General features: G+C 41.5%; 1 protein-coding gene across 1 annotated transcript in view; it reads right to left on the bottom strand.

The window, feature by feature from the left end:
- Positions 1–7801: 7801 nt before the first annotated feature.
- Positions 7802–19497, bottom strand: part of LOC126488687 (histone deacetylase 9-like) — a 79365-nt gene continuing 67669 nt past the window's right edge. The window contains exon 7 of the mRNA XM_050122335.1: positions 7802–8033. Within this exon, the coding sequence (XP_049978292.1) occupies positions 7802–8033 (232 nt within the window). The remainder of the gene's footprint in view (positions 8034–19497) is intronic.

Below are 19497 nucleotides of genomic sequence, written 5' to 3'. Positions count from 1 at the left end.
TCCTGTCTGTTCTTAAGTCAATACCAGGCTGTTTTCAGTACTGTAGTTTTGTAGTAGAGTTTGAAGTAAGGGATTGTGATACCTCCAGAAGTTCTTTTATTGTACAGGATTGCTTTGGCTCTCCTGAGTTTTTTGTTTTTCCATATGAAGTTGAGTACTGTTCTTTCAAGATCTGTGAAGAATTTTGCTAGGATTTTGATGGGCATTGCATTGAATCTGTAGATTGCTTTTGGTAAAGATTACTATTGTACCTAATCATAAAAACAAGTTTAGGCAGTTCAGACAGACAGCTGTTGAACACAGGCCCTTGCACAAACACTCTGTGATTCCTTGGAGGCAATTTAGCGGTGACCACACTATCAAGATGAAATGAGTGTTCCTGCTTTAGTCATGAAATGGTCTGCAAGAATTTGTGGTCATCTGAGAGCCCGGGGGCACTGACTTTGGGATTATTTTCTTCATTTCTTTTTTTGGATAGTTTATTGTTTATTTATAGATGTATTATGGATTTTTTTGATAACTGGAAACTACAATTCCACTGTCTTTATTTATTGGTCCAGTTTTTTCCCACATTCATTAAAATTTTATATACACAGAATTTTCTCTTCTGCAAACAAGAATTTATGGGTTTCCTTTCTCATACTGATGGCTTTGGTTTCTTTTTCCTGTATTACTGTCCTGATTAGTCCTTCCAGTCCTGGGTTGAACAGAACTGTCAAATGTGACATCCTCAACATTTTCTTCCTGTCTTAAATTAGGGAAGGCTTTCTGCTTTTCACCACTGTATATGATCTTACCTAAGTTGTTGAGGATTTTTTTATTCATAAAAGAAATGCATTTTTGGCATCTAGTGAGGTGATCGTATGGTTTTATCCTCTACTCTGCTAGCATGGGGTGTCACCTTTATTTATTCGACTGTACTGAACTACTTATGTGTCTGCAGATAAATCCCACTTGACCATGGTGAAGCTTCTTACTATGCTATTGACTTGAACCCCAAATGTTTGACTCGGGCTTTTTTTTTTTCTTCCTGTTTCTTGACTGTGTTTAGACAGTTCAGTTGCTAAAAATGCATAACAGTAAAGAATTTGTTCTGTATCATATTAAAATGTCAAGAGTAGATTTCCTTTCTCAATACAGCAAAACAAAACACAAAGTGTTTAAGTAGGCGAGGACTAATGCATCCTTACCATGAAGAAATACTTGTTTATTTTCTTTTAAAGGCACAATATCTGTCCAATTGCCTCTGAACTTTTTACATAGCAGTCATAGACACAGATAAGGAAATATGAGATGCAGGCACTTCTCTTATTAAACTGACTTTTGTTTGATTTTATTTCTTTGACACAGTGTCTCATGTATCCAAGTCTGCCCGCTAACTCGGCATGTAACCCGGGATGATCCTGCACTTCTGACCCTCTTCCCTCCATGGCTGAGAGCCAGGTTCAGAACTATGTACTTCCACACTGCATTTATGTTACTAAGGATTGAACCTTGGGTCTTGTGCATGTTAGGGAAGTCCTCTAGTAAAGAGCTGCATTCTGCAACCACAGTGATCTGCAGTTGAACCAGTAATCAGCTGCTATGTATGCAGATACTATGTATCCAGAACTTTGTTGGCTTTCCTGGACTTCTCACCATTCTTCAAGTAGTTTATAGGAACTTACACCTTCAAGGAGGAAACTATAGTATCTGTCTAGTGTATCTGGTCTTCCTAGAGAGTAATTACATGCCAAGATTTAGTTTAACCTTATCTTTAGAATGTCTGAGGTGATGTCAACAATAACATTAACAACTGACAGTAGTAAGTTATTTATTCTTTTGAGATGATATTGCTCTAGATCCTCACTAAATTGTTTTCCTAGTTAAGAAATAACTTATCTGGACCTAGTAGAATATGCTTATACTACTGGCTCATGCAGGAAGGTCACATATTTCAGTCCAGCATCACACAAAGAGATCTGATCACATACACCACACTACACACACACACACACACACACACACACACACACACACACACACGGCTCCTCTGTAGTAATTATTCATGTCTAACTGGAGTTTAATATTTACAGAACTCAATAATTCTCTAGTCTGACTTTTCCCAGCAAGGGTGAAAATGAATTTGTCTTACCAATTAGAATCTAGCAGGTGCTAATAGCTAGAATAGGCACATGGTCCAAGACCCAGAGGGACAAGGAAATCATGACTTCCTTGTCTGATTGTTAGAGCTTCTTTCAACACAACTCACAACAGGTGAAAACACTGAAGAGTTACAACTGTGAGGGGTAACTTTTAGAACTCTGAGTTTGTGTTAATGAAAATATTGTGAGAGATATGTATCTGTGGTTCAAAATAAAAAGGAAGTATAACGGTGAACAAATAGTTAACTCATTTACAGAGCAGAAAACACAGTAGACGATCTACACCATTGGCTTCATTCCTTCAAAACGTAGCATTGACAATTTGCCAGACACTGGGCTAGTCTCTGAAAACACAGTGCAGAATCCTACAAGATCCTTCCTTGCAATGTAGCCTGGTGATAGGAGCTTTGGAGAGGCAATGTTGACTCCTTTCCTCCAGGTTTTCCTGTTGCTGTGTTCGTTTCTATTTTTGAGACAGGTTCTCACTATGTACCCATGTTTATCTAGAACTTACTCTGTAGACAAGGCTGACCTCAAGTTCATCCTCCATCCTACGCCTCCGGAGTGCTGAGATTTTAACAGCACAGACCACCACACCCAGCTTGTTTCCTCCGGTTTTTACCCTCATACAGAGGAGGACAAGCAGAGAAGTTGGGCTCAGTGAACCCTCAGAAGTATCGGCTATTAACTGTCACAGATGCTGTCCTCGCCACCTTGTTGCGCATGGACTGACGTTCTATCATTAGAGGTCCTGACACGGATTCCCCAGTCACAGGTAAGACCAAACTGGTGGATAGACTTTTCTCCAGAGGCTGAAATGCCCTTTCCTTCACAGAGAAGGACGAAGTATACAGTAAAGAAATCATATGAGTAAATGCATTCAGTGTCTTCATAAATTTTAAGTAGTGGGACGAAAACCAGAGATTTAGAAAAATGGGCAATTTAAGATAGATGCGAGGCCCCTGGAGAGAAAGACGCAGTAGAAAGGGAAGTCAGCTGTACCACACTGTGCTTGTTCTGGCTCGGTCTATTTTCAGCTCTGGGTTAACAAAATGCACAGAGGGAAGACTCTCTAACCTCCACCATCCTCATACAGATCAGAACCAAGATGCAGCACACGTTAAGGGCAGATGGGATGGCCTGCACGGCCTAACGCAAGGAGCACGTTTGGTTCTTTGCACTAATTTGCTGTTTTGATTAAAACCCAACTTTCTAAAGACTTATTTTTGGAGAGACAAGTAATCGGGAAACACTTGTTCTTCCCTGAAAGTCACTGGAAGTTAGGTCTGAGTTCATCTAAGCAGGTGCTTGTCCAAAACTGTGCTGGCTCCCTACCCTACCACACTCCTACTAGTAGGGAGGAGATTTACAAACAGAAGCAAAGTAATTCTCAATACAGGGGACAGTAGGAAAGCAACTCTCTAAGATAATGTTATATGATTCCTTCTTGAAAAATTAAATGAATAAAAGTAATGGTGTATTATCTGGTACAAATGGGTTATATCCCAGGAACTACAGAATTTTGACTGAAGTAAAAATTGTATATGGTTTTACAATAACACACATCTTATCAGACATGCCTATCATTTTTCCCAGAGGAAAAAAGGATTCTTATTCACATGGCATGAGCAATCTGCCTGTAGGAATTCACTACTGCACACTGAGGAACACAGAGAACAGACACATCTCTGAGAGAGAGAGAGAGAGAGAGAGAGAGAGAGAGAGAGAGAGAGAGAGAGAGATTTACTGTGAAACTAAGCTGGAACTAAAGAGCCTTTGCAGCCGGGCGATGGTGGTGCACGCCTTTAATCCCAGCACTCGGGAGGCAGAGGCAGGCAGATCTCTGTGAGTTCGAGACCAGCCTGGTCTACAGAGCTAGTTCCAGGACAGGCTCCAAAGCCACAGAGAAACCCTGTCTCGAAAAACCAAAAAAATAAATAAATAAAAATAAATAAATAAATAAATAAATAAATAAATAAATAAAGAGCCTTTGCTCTCCTGAGGTGATACCACCACAAAACTGGGAACTCTGGGAGGGGAAAAGCCAGTTTCACTCTTGAACATGGCACTGCTGCCATGGCTATCTTCTTAAACTATAACATGAAGACAACCGGATACGAACCAGAATCTTTAGTAAGGGGAATGGATGCTTTCAAGGTCATGGTTCTGGGCTTAAGGGAGAGAAGCCTACATTTAGGTTGGAACTTAATCTTGGCCCTGAATTTAAAGAAGAAATTCTAAGCAAATATTTCTAAAACTCCATTAAAATTGTTTTCAACTTTAGCACAAACAAAACCCAACATTTATGTTGTAGTTTTGTAGCTAAGACAAAAACAGGATGAGAGGAGAGAAGAAAGCCACGCCAAGAATTGTCTTTATTTAAAGTCACCTCTGTGTTTAGGCTGAAATTCTTGTCTCAGAAACAGCCTTCCTTTCTTCCTTTAATGTCAGACAGCTATTTAGATGTTTAAAATGAACAAAATCCATTGTTGTTTTGACTTGATCCTTCCTTTCCTTTCGAAAATATAAAATAAAGTACTGTAAAAACTCAATGTGATGTGCCAAGGAAATAAATTTTCAGATGTCTGAAATGACAGTACCCTCAAATCGCTCTCAGATCAAATCATCCAGTGTTTGACTTGGAACAAGAATGAGTTTAGCTAAAATTGAAAAAGTTTAGCAGAACATTTGTTTTCATATAGTTTAGTTACAATTTACTTTAGATTTGTACCCCATTTTCAACTTTGTGTTGGGACTCTGCACCCTGGCAGGACGACTTCTGGCATAGAGCACTGAGATCTCAATTCTAATCGCCTGTCTGTCAAATGGAAGAGAATGCCTCTGCTTGGTGCAAGCCAGACAAGAGCCACCTGGGAGTCTCCGGAAGGCTGTGCAGCAATCCCAGATCCTGCCCGGTTAGGGTGGTGACATCCACGGTGAGAAACTGTTGCCAGCATTCCGAAGGCTCCCTGAAATGGTGATGTGGTTGCTGGTGTCCATGTTATCACAGATAGTATTTGTGGTCTTGACCCCAATGTGACCCACTAAGGGCACATTCTAATCTCTATACTTTTGTATGTGGTGGCATGTTTTTTCCCCTCAGTGAAGAGAAATCCAGTACATAGCTCACGCCATTTCACCTAAATACAAATCCATAAACACTTTAATCACACTCCTAGTTACAAAATCTGTGACCTGTTCTAAACAGCCTCTCCTGTATTTCACATTCTAGATCCTCTCCCCTCATTATGAACCTTCCTGATTGAGTGGCCAAGAGCTGACCAAAGAGCCATCACTAGTACCTGGTAGCCTCCTGCATGGCAGCTTCTGTTGGACAGTAAATCCAAGAAGAGAGAGATGAGCAGGGACTGGGAATATATGAAGGGACAGTGAGACTGCTCTACAGTCAGATTTATTTGGGGGCAGGAAGCAATAAAATATCCCTTATATAAATACAAATATGCTAGTATGTAGCACAAATAAGAAAAACCTAGAGTCAGATACTGGGGTTCAACCTGAAAATCAGAAAAGCAAAGCGGCCAATCCATTAGAGAAGTCTTACCTCTACCAAGGCTGGGCCACCACAGACTAAATAGCCAGAGCTTCTATCTCCTCCCATTTGATATTCCCTCTAGTGCTGGGATTAAAACCACCTGAATTTATTTCTGCACTGATCTTGTGTAGCTCACAATGGCTTTGAATTCACAGAGATCCATCTGCCTCTGTCTCCCAAATCCTGGGATTAAAGGTGTGTGACACCACTGCCTGGCCTCTACTGATTTAGCTTTACCCTTCTGATTTTAGACAAGCTTTATTTATTAAGATATAAATAAAATATTGCTGTATTAGTAGATTTGAAACGTTGGAGATTCCCTTGCATTCTGTTAGAAAGAACTGGGGTCTGAGGCCACCAAATTGGCAGCTGGGTGCTCAGGATGAACATGGTGGTGTAGGAAAGAAATTTAAGAGGTGGGCCTAGTAGGATGTTTTCCGGTCATTGAAGAGGGGCTTTAGTAGAGAATTCTAGTGCCTTCCCTTCTTGTCTTCCCACCTACCCATGAGATAAACAATTGTATTCTGCCACTCACTTCTCACCAAAACAGGCCCACCGGTGATAAACTCAAAAGCTGCTGGCAGAAACAACCCTTCCCTGGGGTGTAAGCCGACTATCTCAGCTAATTTGTTACGTCATGGGAAAGCTGACCGGCAGTGCTGGAGCAAAAGTGTTAGACACAATGTTTCTAGTATCTATAAGCAAAAGAGACCACATCGCTACTGTTTGTGATTCTACTTTGCAATGTGACATTTGAGATTTGAAACTCATTTGTCCAAGATTTAGCACAATGGTTAGTCCCTTTTCCCTTGGAGAGAAGGAGAAGTTAAACCTCCACCTCTGGGCAAGGGGAAAGACTCAAAGACGGCGTCCTCCAGCTCCTGAAGGAGATGGGTGAATTTCATGAAAAAGGCCACTTTTCCCAGGCTTCTGTCTTTCTCCTCATGGGGTTTATATCATTTAGGTTTTCCTTTGTTTTGGTGTAAAACTTTACTTTTCTTTATTTAAAGTAAACGAGTCACCAGCCTTGACTCCAGTGAGATTTAGCCGCAATAGAAGGACAGATTTCTACTTGAGGTGAGTTCCATAAGCAGCATCACCAGAAGGATCACAAAGATATTTAATACAAGAAAATGCCTCTGTATTCCACTTTTCACAGTATGCATTATCTAGTTTTTGTTGTGTATGTGGAGTTGCCGGCTCTAATATGTTTTCGATAGACAACAAGGCACCAAGAACACTGGGTAAATAATAACTGTTAAAAATAGCCACTACCTAACAATGTTACTGGAACAATTAGAGCGCAGAAATGTTCTCACAACAGCAGCCAACGACAAACAAAGGTTGGCACAAAGCTGTTTCTTGGTTCTTTTCAAATTAATATAGCAAACGCGTTCCAAACTCATCTCTCCCACTTAAAACCGCTGGAATCTGTTTGCTCTCAGCTCCCCCAAAGCCTATAATACCGGATGCCGTCCTCTGTAGTTCTACAGTCTTGTCTTGTTTAGTAGGCGCACACGATGCCAATGCATATTTACATGTATGCACTGCACACATGCTTCGCTTTCCTGCACAGAGTAAGGAAATTGTTCTTAAAGAAAGTTCCCATCTAGCTCAACTCCATGGAGTCAGATTCTTCAAACACAATAAAACACAAAATTCACTTCTCTGCTGGGAAGCTGGCTGCTGTGGAACACAGCCAGAAAGTGCGTCCTTGCAACCCAACAGAAGACCAGCATAGGCCTCAGGGACCCTCAGGAATGCTGTAGCACAATTAAGTCTGTATTTGAACCTGGGAGTACACGACATTATTGCCAAATAGCTATTTCTATTCCCTGTACAATGGAATAAAAAATCACAGCTACGTTCTCCGTTCAAAAGACCCAGTAGTTTCCCTAGACTTATGACTTCTCAGATCACCTATTAGATCATAGACAGAAGCCATACTGCTGTACTCTTTAAATGAAAACTAAGACTCCTGAAATGCAGGAAGTTTCTGACATGTCTACCAAGTCTACCATAGGAAATCATTTTGCTTTTGTTCAATGAAATTTTCTACAGAGACACAAAACTGACAGAGCAGTAAATACCACGCCAATCATTTTCAAACATCTCCCCAGTGTTTACAGAACTCATGTAAAAGGTATCGTATATCGTAAAGGACAAAATGGTCTATGACGTCATAGCATTTCATGACATCTTGGAAGAGATACTTGCATTTTGCTGTCACTTTGTAACCTCCTAGGGGAGGGGTGTGGCCTTCCAACGCATCAAATCCTGCAGACACCAGGACCATGTCTGGATCAAACTCTTTGGCCACGGGCATCACGACGGTCCTGTACGGTGAAAAGGCAACAGTCACTCATGGGAAAGCTGGGTACCTGTAAAAACGGCTTTGTGAAAATGACTTGGCACAGCCTCAGTCACTTCCCAGGGAAAGAAGGAGAAGGAAACGCTAGCTGGATCAAAAGCTTAGCATTTCCTTCATATGTGAGCATCCCAATACAGTCTTTTCCCTTTCATCTTTCCCCCTCCAGACTGCACACCCCATGCTCCCCAGGTACATTCTGCAGCCTGTGCCAGCACAGACACATCTGTGTGCTGCTTCATCCCCTGGCCTATAAAAACGAAAGCCCGCTTCTTCCAGAGGAGAGCAATGTTTTACGGGAAAACCGAAGCTTTAGGGAGAAACTAGCTTGCTCTAGTTAAGAAGAAATTGGTATAAATTTGAACTATAAATTTCTTTTGGGAAAAAGTTTGCTTTCCCAACTTTAAAAAAAATATATATATTTAAAAATATTTGTCATGGTAGGGGGTGACTCTTGCAGAGGAAAAACATAGAATTCCCTTAATAGAATCCAGATCATGATGTTAAGGGAGTCCAAGGCCAGACACAGCTGGAATGTGGCAGCCTTGTCCCTGGCAGCAGCCCCTGCTGGCCCCACTTAGACACATGAGCAGTCACCTCTCAGCCTCCTCAGGGCTCTGAACCTTCCCATCACTGTTAGTTTTGAGAGAAAATGACTGCAGGACCTCAGGAAAAAAGTTTACGAGAGCTTCAAGCTCAGAGTGCCATCATAAAAATTCAAATACCAAAGACTTATTTAATCAGACGAGGAAACAGCACACTATTATGAAGTTTACTAGGAAGACTTCTGTCTGTGTGGAGGAACTGAAGCAAGTGTTCCAGGACTAATCCTTCAAGAGAAAACTAATTAGCTCTTTGGCTTTTTAAGAAAAACAATTTAGACTTTCAACAATGATCACTTACCTTTATGTAAAGAAATTTTGACCGAATGCTGTACATTAGTTAGTTGAAATTAGAAAATAGCTAAATGAAACTTATCTAGAGAGATAAATCAGCTCAACACTTTTTCTCACACCTCCTCTGCTAGCATAAAACGCCAGCCCGTGTGCCTCCAAACATATGCACACATCAGATTTCCAGTCATCCCGCCAGCAACTGGAAAACTACCGAGCCTAACTAGTCACTAGTGAAACTGAGAGAAATAGAATACAACCCACTATGTATAGATTATTTATGTTTTTATTCAATAATGTTATGAATATTTAGTATGGATCCAACTCTGAAGAGATTCATAAGATTCTTTCCTTCAATATTATCACCTCTGACATTGTTTTTGTAGAAGCATCATGTCTAATCATTCACTGATGGTCATGAATGAAAAGACCATGTGTTACTGAGACATTGGGCTACTCTCTCAAAGAATTCAGAATATTTTCCCAAGATTCTCCCTTTATTTTGGCGGGTAGTACACACTTTCTTAGCAAACTGGTCTAGTTTATCTGTAAGCCAATCAACACATTCGGTGTGCCAATCATTTCTGAACTCACAAACAAGAGGTTTTCAGTCACACTTCGTCTCAGGGAACTCAATCCGATGCAGGTGGATTCATTCCACAAATAATAACACAATCAGAACTTAGGGGGGGGGGAATCTACCACACATCCCAGAAGCTTTAGATACAAGCTTGCCACAGCCTGGGGTCACCTGAGAGAAAATCCCTTGACCGAGGGATTTCCTAGAGCAGATTGGCCTATGGGCATGTCTGTGGGGGGGGGGGGGGATTGTCTTGATTATTAGTTAAAGTGGAATAGCCCAGTCCCTTATGGATGGCACCATCCCTAGGCAAATAAATGGTCCTGGGGTTGAGCAATCCATCCAGCAAGCAGCATTCTTCAATGGTTTCTGCTCACTGGGCAAGAGGGCATGCTACTCAAAGAGTCAGCAAGCCTGCCTTCCGGTTCCTGCCGTGGCTTTCCTCAAGGGAGGACGGCAGACAGAGCACAAGATGAAATAAAGCCTTCTCTCCCCACGCTGCGTTGGTCATGGTGTTCGTCACAGCAAAAGAAAGGGAACTAGGATACGACAGTATCTACTAGAATCTTTCATTGAAAGCATACATTCTTAAAACTCTGGTTCCTCTTGAGAGCAACCCTCAGCCTTTACTATTAGAATTATTAGAATTTTGTCCAGATGGCAACTGTCTGCCCAATGAACTAGCTATGTGTGATTATAGAAAGTTTGTGTGATGTTCTGATATAAATTATTCTACAAATTTTTTGTTAAACTGGAGAACTACATGGCAGCAACTGCTTATGAATAGTAACATTGGTGATGTTTTGTTCATTGACTCCAACTAACACACATTGCCTACTTTGTTGCCAACACTGCCAAGGCTAAAGATTGTTCAATTCCAAACTAGATCTTAGTGATTTTCATACTGTTGATACAAATTCTTCCTTGCCTACATCTCATAAACAGATAGAACTAATATTCCCCAAATATCATTATATTGGTAAATTAAAAAAATCTGTGTGTGCAAGCGCTTTGCCAGAAAATATGTCTGGGTATCATGGCATGTCTCATGGCCACAGAGGCCAGAAGAGGGCATTGGATCCCATGGGATCAGATGGTTATAGATGATTGTGAGTCACTACAACCCTGCAGGGAATAGAACGAAGCAGCCGCTGGTGCTCTCAACTGCTGAGCCATTCCTCCAGCCCCGTATTTGGAAACTTTTAAAGAGACATCACCTTCATCTTCAAGCTCTTCTATTTATATTGGCATGGGTCTAGAATGCCCACTACAGCCGAGTCTCTTTTCCAAGACTCATTTTGAAATTAACTACCATTGCTAGAGTGTGGACCGCTGCCATTGTTCTGGGAGTGGCAAGGATGAGTCTGTCAAGGGTCTTCTCTGTGCTCTGCCTGTTTGTCCTTCCACCATGTTATTGCTCAGTATGGTGACCCATATCAGACACCAGAGTCACAGTTCCCAACTTTGTAGCTTCATAACCATTTTCCAAATAAATCTATATTCTATACCAATCATCTATCTGTTACAGCCACACAAAATGGACTAAGACCATGTATAAAAGACCAAAAGACTGTTATGAAAATATTAAGTTAAAAAAGCAGTATAATTTTTCTTGAATAAATTCCTCAGAGGCATTCATGGGGTTTGTTGTTAAGGAGAAAAGCAAAACATGCATGTTTGCTTGGGTTATCATACACTTCCTAATAACAATGACACCCCAATAGCGAAAACCTGTCATTTCCATTGTCAATCTCCAATAAAAGTATACAGAGGTTCTTGAAAAGTGATTGACTCTAGGACATTATCACTGGAAAAAAGAAGCAGCTCAGGAGTACTGTATGGAGGCAAGGAAATTGTCAGAAGGGATGGAAATGTGCCTAGGGGAAGACGGACTAAAGCAGAAAAGCCTGGGGAGGCTGGAGCTGTAACAATTCCAGAAACACAAGAAGTAAGACTAGTGGTGGATTATAGCAAACCATAGAAGTAGTCACGAGTTCATAGCATAACAGAGATATAGTCGAACAGAGAGGAAACCGCTCTTCCTACAGAGTAAACTATCAACTAACAAATGTCCAGGAATTCAAGTATTTAAGGAAAGAGAAAATCACCATTTGAATAAGATGAAAAAGAAATGAAGGAAGCGAGATGTGCAGATTCTGTGCATTTTTCACACCAGGGACACAGAGATACCCACAGAACCTTTACTATTGTAAAAGCTCCTGAAACTCCTCCAATATTCTTCAAAATAGAAAGTATCCGAAAAGAAAAATTAGCAACTCAACAATGGGAATGCTATCAGCAAAAGACTTTTATTTTTTTCGTTCTAAAATTACTTGTTCATTTATTTTACTTATGAATATGTGTACATGCATGAGTTTGTGTGTTCCACAAGTGTGTAGAACCTAAAGACGACAAAAGGTGAAACTTGAGTTACATATGGTTGTGGGCCACCAAACAGACGCTGGCAACACTGGTCCTGTGGAAGAGCAGCCAGTGCTCTTAACTACTGAGCCATCTCTCCAGCCCTACCAAACAGACTTTTAAACAAATTTTGAGCAGTGAAAATTTGGGAACAGATTAGGAAATGAACTAGAAAAGGAAGCTGCTACGAAGAACTTGATATATAAGGAAGTAGAGAAGAGATATTTGGCCCTAGGAAGCCCTCAGTAAGGAAATAGACACAGTGGAAGGGACAGGTAGGACTGAAAAGAAGACATTAAAAAAATGTGATCAACAAAAAACAGTAGATGTCCACACATCCTAACTGCCTTTTTCCTGCTAACAACTAGGCTTAGCAGAATCCTCTCTTCCTTACTGACAAGTAGGTGTGCACAAAGCCCAAATTTTCCTGTGATGTTGGTGGCCTCCAAATACAATTCTCTTTGTTTTGTGCTCAGGGCATTCAGCTACCACTAAGCCCCCTTCCAGAAGGTTAATCCCAAGTAGAGTGAAGAGGGGTTAAAGAACTAGTTGATTCCGACTCTCAATTGACATTTACATACTCATTAGGAAAACTGACACTATGTCCTGTCTTCTTAATTATCAATGGAAAACAAGAGAATTTCCTGACTCATGAGAAGACCCAAGAGTATAGAAAAAAAATTCATGTCTTTGTAGTACTTACTATACATTAAGCCTCAAACATACACAATGTGCTCAGATACACGAGACAGTAACCAAAAGGGAAAAAACATCAGGAATAAATCCCAGCAGAAATGAAGAATGGGTGCAGACATCAGTGAAGAAGGTTGACGATAAACAACAAATAAAAACTAGAACAAGGAAGAGAGCATAGATGTGGACATGGAGGAAGGGAAGGAGAGTGGGGGTGTGCTGAGCATGGACTAAGGGTAACAATGGCAGAGAGAGCAGAAAGCAAACAGATCCCGGGCTCTGCCTGCTCCTCAGGAAGAATGTGGCGGTGTCTCACGACACAGTCATGGTTGTATCTCCTGTATGTTCTGAATCCATCTCTTCAACTCTCCTGGAAAGATTTCCCCAATGGGGCTCTCTTCTCGGCTTTCTCCAGTGGTCTGTGTCTCCTCTACTAACAATGCACTCTTCAGAAGCTGGAGAGTGAGCGAGCGGTGGCAGGAATGCCTGCCAGTTTCCATCCGTCCGCTTCTCCTACGAAACACGATATTACCGGCCATCTATCAGGCAGGTTCACAGACAGTCCTGACCTCTTACTTCATAGACTTCACGTCTTAACTGAGAAGGAGTTTATGAGCGGTCAAGCAGTCCATCGCCATACCGCCCTGAATGCACTGGATGCTGCTGCGGCTGACACACAGTGACAACAGTGGAAGTCTGTTGGGTACGGTCAGTCGCATACCTGGTAATGACGCCAGGGCAGGTGGAGCGCTGGCGGCCATGCAGCACTTTGAAGCTAAGTCTCGATAAACGAGAAAACTCTTAAGACTGGAGAGGACTGTGCCAAGTTCTCACTGATGTCACCTCAAACAATGGGTTCTATCTCCTATGTGACTGAAGATGGCCTATTATATTCATACATACGTGAATTATAGGTGAAGAGTCATGTCGACATTTTTTGTATGTGTAATTGTTGGTCATGGCTTCAAGGCATCAGATTACAAATTAAACATTTCCAAATGGGGTCACGGGTTCTTTTCTTTTATGATCCTTTCCCGACAAAACAAAGCACACATGATGTCATGCGCATTGCCCTTCACACACCTGTACTTCTACAAAAGTGCAAGAACAACATTCCGCAGGAGATCTACTCATGACAGGCCACACTTGGACTGGCAAACAGCACTGTTGCACATCCAGACAGTTGCCTGGGACATGCCCAACATCTCTGTCACCTCTGGACCACTGTGGAAGTGCCCAAGGGCATCTCTTAGGGAATCTGTGCTGAGGTCACTGCGCACACCAGATGGTTTGTGTTCACAATCAGTTACACAAGCCCTGACTTCTGTCCTGTCTTTCTGTCTTCATCTTGCATCTCCGTGTGCAACCACCTCACACATCCCAAATACACCCCACAACACACACACACACACACACACACACCTCCCTAAACACATAATGGAGACCCACCCCAATACACCCATATTTACCCTCTACTCTGTGCATACACTCAACACATGTACCCCACACCCAACAATTCTTACGCATACATATGCTTAACACATTCTTTTTGCAATACATACTCTTGTATATGTACTCAATACACCAATTCAAAACAGATACCCACAGAACACATGCCCCAAATACACACAGACACCCAGTGCACACATATACATATTCCCAAGACCCCCATCAATCACATCCCAACTGCCCTCCACAATCAAGCATGTTTTAACCTAACTTCCAGCACACAAACACACAGTTATGTGTACTAGCACATATATACACATGCATGATTTCTTTCTTCTTTCAACTTATACACTCATGCTAGCTCTTTTAACTTAATTTTCTATCTTTGGCAACTCTTTTTCACTCTCTCCCCCATAATTAACACATCAAAATATATCATTGTCTACACTTTGAAAATGCACCAGAAACTAACTCTCCCCACAGGACCAATGCTCTCTCCCTAGACAGTGTCACCATCATCTTTGCCTCTGGTGGACAGCGGCAGAGCACAGCAGCATATTTTATCAGAGCCCCATCACCTCCCTCAGGACAAATACGTTCTGAACGACCTACAAGTCCCGGACAGTGAGGCTGGGCAACACATCCTTGCCTGTCTTCCCATTCTTTGCCAGGACTTTAGTCACAAGTACGCCTGACTCACTCAGGCCAAGGGAGTGTTTTCACAACCCAAATAGTCTTGTGGTAATTTGCATGTATCATAAAACTGACAGTTCTAAAGGGCATGGGCATTAAATACAATAACTGCTATGCAATGACCATTCAGCTCCTGAACAGTTTTTGTTCCTAAGCAAACTCTGCATGAGTCAAACAATAATTAATTCCCATCCTCCAATCATTTTGTGACCAGCATTCTACTTTCCTGTCTATGAATCCAGCAACAGCTTTGATGTAAAGCTTTCAGCCTTGGTCAAGGCTTCCTGCTACACCTCCCTCCCTCCTTCCTTCCCTCCCTCCCTTCCTCCCTCCCTTCCTGTCCCCCTTCTTCCCTCCCTTCCGTTCTTCTTTCCTTGTTTCCACCATGGCAAGGACAGTTACTACAGAGTTCACCCTCCACTATGAGAACTGGAGCATACGGCACTATTCCTGCAGCTGGACATTCACCGTTATAGATCCCGTTATTATTAGACTGCCTCAGCTACTCCTTCTAAGTAAAAAGTCTGCAAATCTGTCCTTCTGTGGCTTGTTTATTACACTTAGTATTGGTTCCTTGAGTTCCCGTGTTTTTATACAAGGGCGTGGCATGAGGCAAACGTGGAGGTCAAAGAGCAACTGCTGAAGTCAGGTTTCACCTTCCACATTCTAGAGTCAAGAGTGTTTGCTGTTTCTCTATTCCATACATGAGGACAAACAGTCCACAATCTTCCAAGGATTGCTTTTTTATCCACCTCCCATCTCTTGGTAAAAATATCAGAATTACAGGTTCTAGTACTGTGCCTTTTACATGGGTTCTAGAGATTTGAACTTGGGTCTTCAGACTTGAGCAGAAAGTGCTTTACCCAACGAGTCATGGTTTCAGGACCCCAGATTTCTTTATAAAGATGAAATAGTATCCCACTGGATACAAGTCTTGCTGTCTTTTTCATCTATCTGTCCATACAACGATAATGAAGTTGCTCACTATGAAGAGCCGGGAGTCTGCACACCACAGTGAGGATAGCAAATGGTGCTGACTCGCTCGGCTCTAAGAGCGGATGCTCTGTCTTCCTGCTCCCTTCACGCCACTCACCTGCCCAAGGACACACCTGCTTAGTTGTTTACTATGATGCTCATGGTTTATATCTACTCACTGCAACATCTAGTTCATCACAGACAAATTCCCAGTAGCCAGAAGCCCATTTAACACATGGGGAACATTCAGCAATTAATCACTGAACAAAATCTCAAATGAAACTCCTTCTGTCGTGTTTGGGTTTCTTTTTTTCCACTTATCTCAGCTGAAGTTTCTTGCCTCCTCAACCTCCTTGGGCAGGACACGTCACAGTAGTAACTTATAAATGATCTTACACAAATAGTAACTTATAGACAATTTTACACAAATAGATAATAACTTATAGACGATCTTACACAAATAGATAGTAACATATAGATTATCTCACACAAATAGATAGTAACTTATAGATTATCTTACACAAATAGTAACTTATAGATGATCTTACACAAACAGATAGTAACTATAGACTATCTTACACAAACAGATAGTAACTTATAGATGATCTTACACAAATAGATAGTAACTTACAGACTATCTTACACAAATAGTTCTACAAGCATTTCTAAGCCAATTTTTCAAATCTGTAAAGGCCAAGACTGGAAAGGAATGGGGTCCATTCTGTGTTCTTACTCAATCTTTAACTTAGAAACAGCTTGAGTCTTCAGTCACAGCCAAAAAGCATGATATGTGAGGGCCAAAGGTCCTAACCATTGTTAGCTCAAGTCCTTGTTTTTTTTTTTAAGATAAGTTATTTATTTCTTTATTGCTTGTGGATGGGTGTTATGTCTGGGTATTATATATGCCCAGTGCTTTTAAAGGGTTTACAGCTGTATAGCTGGAATTACAGATGGTTCTGAACCACTGTGTAGGTGCTGGGAACTGGACCACGATCCTCTGAAAGAATAGCTAGTGCACGTGACCACTGAGCTATCCTCCAGCCTCAAGATTTATTCTTACAGAGCATGAAAAATGTAAGATGCTTCTAGAAAAATATATACAGAAATCAAAACAAAAATTTCAACTTTATTTCCTTAAATAAACACCAAAGATACAAACAAGAGAAAATATAATTAGTATGTGAGAGAAAAAAAGAGTCCACATGACATGGGCAGAACAGAGTCCACGTGACATGGGAAGAACAGAATCCACATGACATGGGCAGAACAGAGTCCACGTGACACGGGCAGAACAGAGTCCACGTGATATGGGAAAAACAGAGTCCACGTGAAATGGACAAAACAGAGTCCATATGACATGGACAGAACAGAGTCCATGTGACATGGGCAGAACAGAGTCCACGTAACATGGGCAGAACAGAGTCCACATAACATGGACAGAACAGAGTCCATGTGACATGGGGAAGAACAGAATCCACGTGACATGGGCAGAACAGAGTCCACGTGACATGGGAAGAACAGAGTCCACGTGACATGGACAGAACAGAGTACACATAACATGGACAGAACAGAGTCCACGTGACATGGGAAGAACAGAGTCCACGTGACATCGACAGAACAGAGTACACATAACATGGACAGAACAGAGTCCATGTGACATGGGGAAGAACAGAATCCACGTGACATGGGCAGAACAAGCTCCAGTGACATGTATCTTTGCAAATCTTAGTTTATTTTCATTTTTCTAGCAACATGGTGGCTGTAAAACCCAGCTGTAATGAACTGAAAGTAAAACAGAAAAGACAGTAAAAACTTCTTAACTGAAATAGCAGAGTACTGTTCAGAAAATGTAAAAAATCTGATGTTTGTTTATTGAAATGGGCTCATAGCAGGAAAACTGTCTACCACGGCAGATTTCCTTACAGCGGGACAGTAAGATGACTGTGACGAGGGAACTTGGGAAACTTAATCATGTGCCCAGTTCTTGTTATGACTTTCTTTATCTAAAAAATTATTCCTACAGAGACTTTACTACCATCCAATTGGTCATAGGATTTCTCCGCTTTTGGGGGATGTATTGAGGGGCTTAGCACACTTATTGCTTTTCCCATCACCAGACAACAGCACAGAACAATCATTTTTGTAAAGTTTCAAATGGGTCTCTCTTTGGTCTTTCCACAAGCGATTGCATTCCATAAAATATTATTACATGAAGCCAAAGGTCCGGGCTAACTCAAGATTCCAATAAAATCTCTCTCTCTCTCTCTCTCTCTCTCTCTCTCTCTCTCTCTCTCTCACACACACACACACACACACACACACACACACACACACGTGTGCGTGCACAAGAATGTTTGCCTTTATATTTTTTCTTAAAGAGAGGACTTTGTAGACAGAAAAAGAAGGAAAAAGAAAGGTCAGACTTGGCTTTAAGTAAATGTTCTGTGGTTTACAGAATTCACAAAATAAATTACGGCATGACATCCTCTTCAAGGAACTGTTTGTGTCTTTGGAAAAAGTGTGTATTATTTTTGGTGAACTCTACCTTTTGATGTGGCCTTTCTGAGGGAGGCAGCATCATCAGGTTTTTTAAAAACATTGAATAACAATGTGGGATGAACAAGACAAAAGGCACCATCATTTAGTAAGGAAACCCTCTTGTTCCCTGAGGCATAGCCAGAAAGACAAAACTTGAGGCCTGCCTGGAGTTCTGAAGTTCAGACATGGCTGCATCCTCTGTCTGAAGACCAGGCCAAGGCCAGGGACCTTGGATTTCACTCATAGCTAAAATGACCGGGGATAGAATTAGTCCGCAGGGCAGTGAAATAGTTCATTTTTCCTGAGTTCTAGCAACACTGTGCGTATTGGCCATTTTGAAGGACACTATGTGCCAGGGACGATGTTTTACAGTTGTTAGTCTTTCTAATATTGTCATACCCACAGATGACTTGAAATTATGTGTCTTATGTGAAAATATGCATTTACTCCAACTCTATAGGTGAATAAATTGTGAATATAGGTGACAATAAGTGGATATTATAGGTGAGTATAAGTGGATATTATAGGTGAGTATAAATGGATATTATAGGTGAGTATAAGTGGATATTCACCTGTGTTCACAATTTGTAGCTAAGGAAACCGAGACTATTATCAGGTGAAAACCTTTGGTCCATCTGCTCAATTAGCTGATTGGATTTTGATTGAAACCCAGATCTATGTTAAAGCAATGGTTGCACATTCTGAAACGTGATCATTTCACTGGCGTTTGACTGAATTTCTAGATGAAAATGTGCCACTTCTGCACGACAGGACTCGGTGCGGCTAGGAGGGCACGTGTTCCTAATTAGGCCCTTAAGTGCTCCTAAGAGGGAGAAGCCAGGGTGCAGTTCCCTGCTTCAGTAGAAGACAGGACCCACGAAGGCCCAGTCTACTCTGAGGTACAATAATGAAGAGTTTTCTACAGTGCTGGAGTAGCATAGTTGATGTTTACTTCTGTTAACGTTTATTTTATGATTGTGTATGTGTGTATGTTCATGCGCGCACGCACGTACACACTTGAGTGCACACAGACACACCCACGTGAGCCCACGAATGCCAGTGCCCTCAGAGCCCAGAGGTATTGAACTCCCTGGAGCAGGAGCTACAGCAGTTATGAGGCACCCAATGGGCACACTACAGGTCAAGCACGAGTCTTCTGCAAGGCCAGGAAGCAGCCATCTCTCTTGCCC

This window comes from Alexandromys fortis, unplaced genomic scaffold, assembly GCF_014885135.2.
Source record: "Alexandromys fortis isolate MF-2015 unplaced genomic scaffold, M_Fortis_MF-2015_v1.1 scaffold_201, whole genome shotgun sequence".
Lineage (NCBI taxonomy): Eukaryota > Metazoa > Chordata > Mammalia > Rodentia > Cricetidae > Alexandromys > Alexandromys fortis.
Note: the sequence above shows the minus strand (reverse complement) of the source record. Positions and strands in the feature narration are given on the sequence as shown.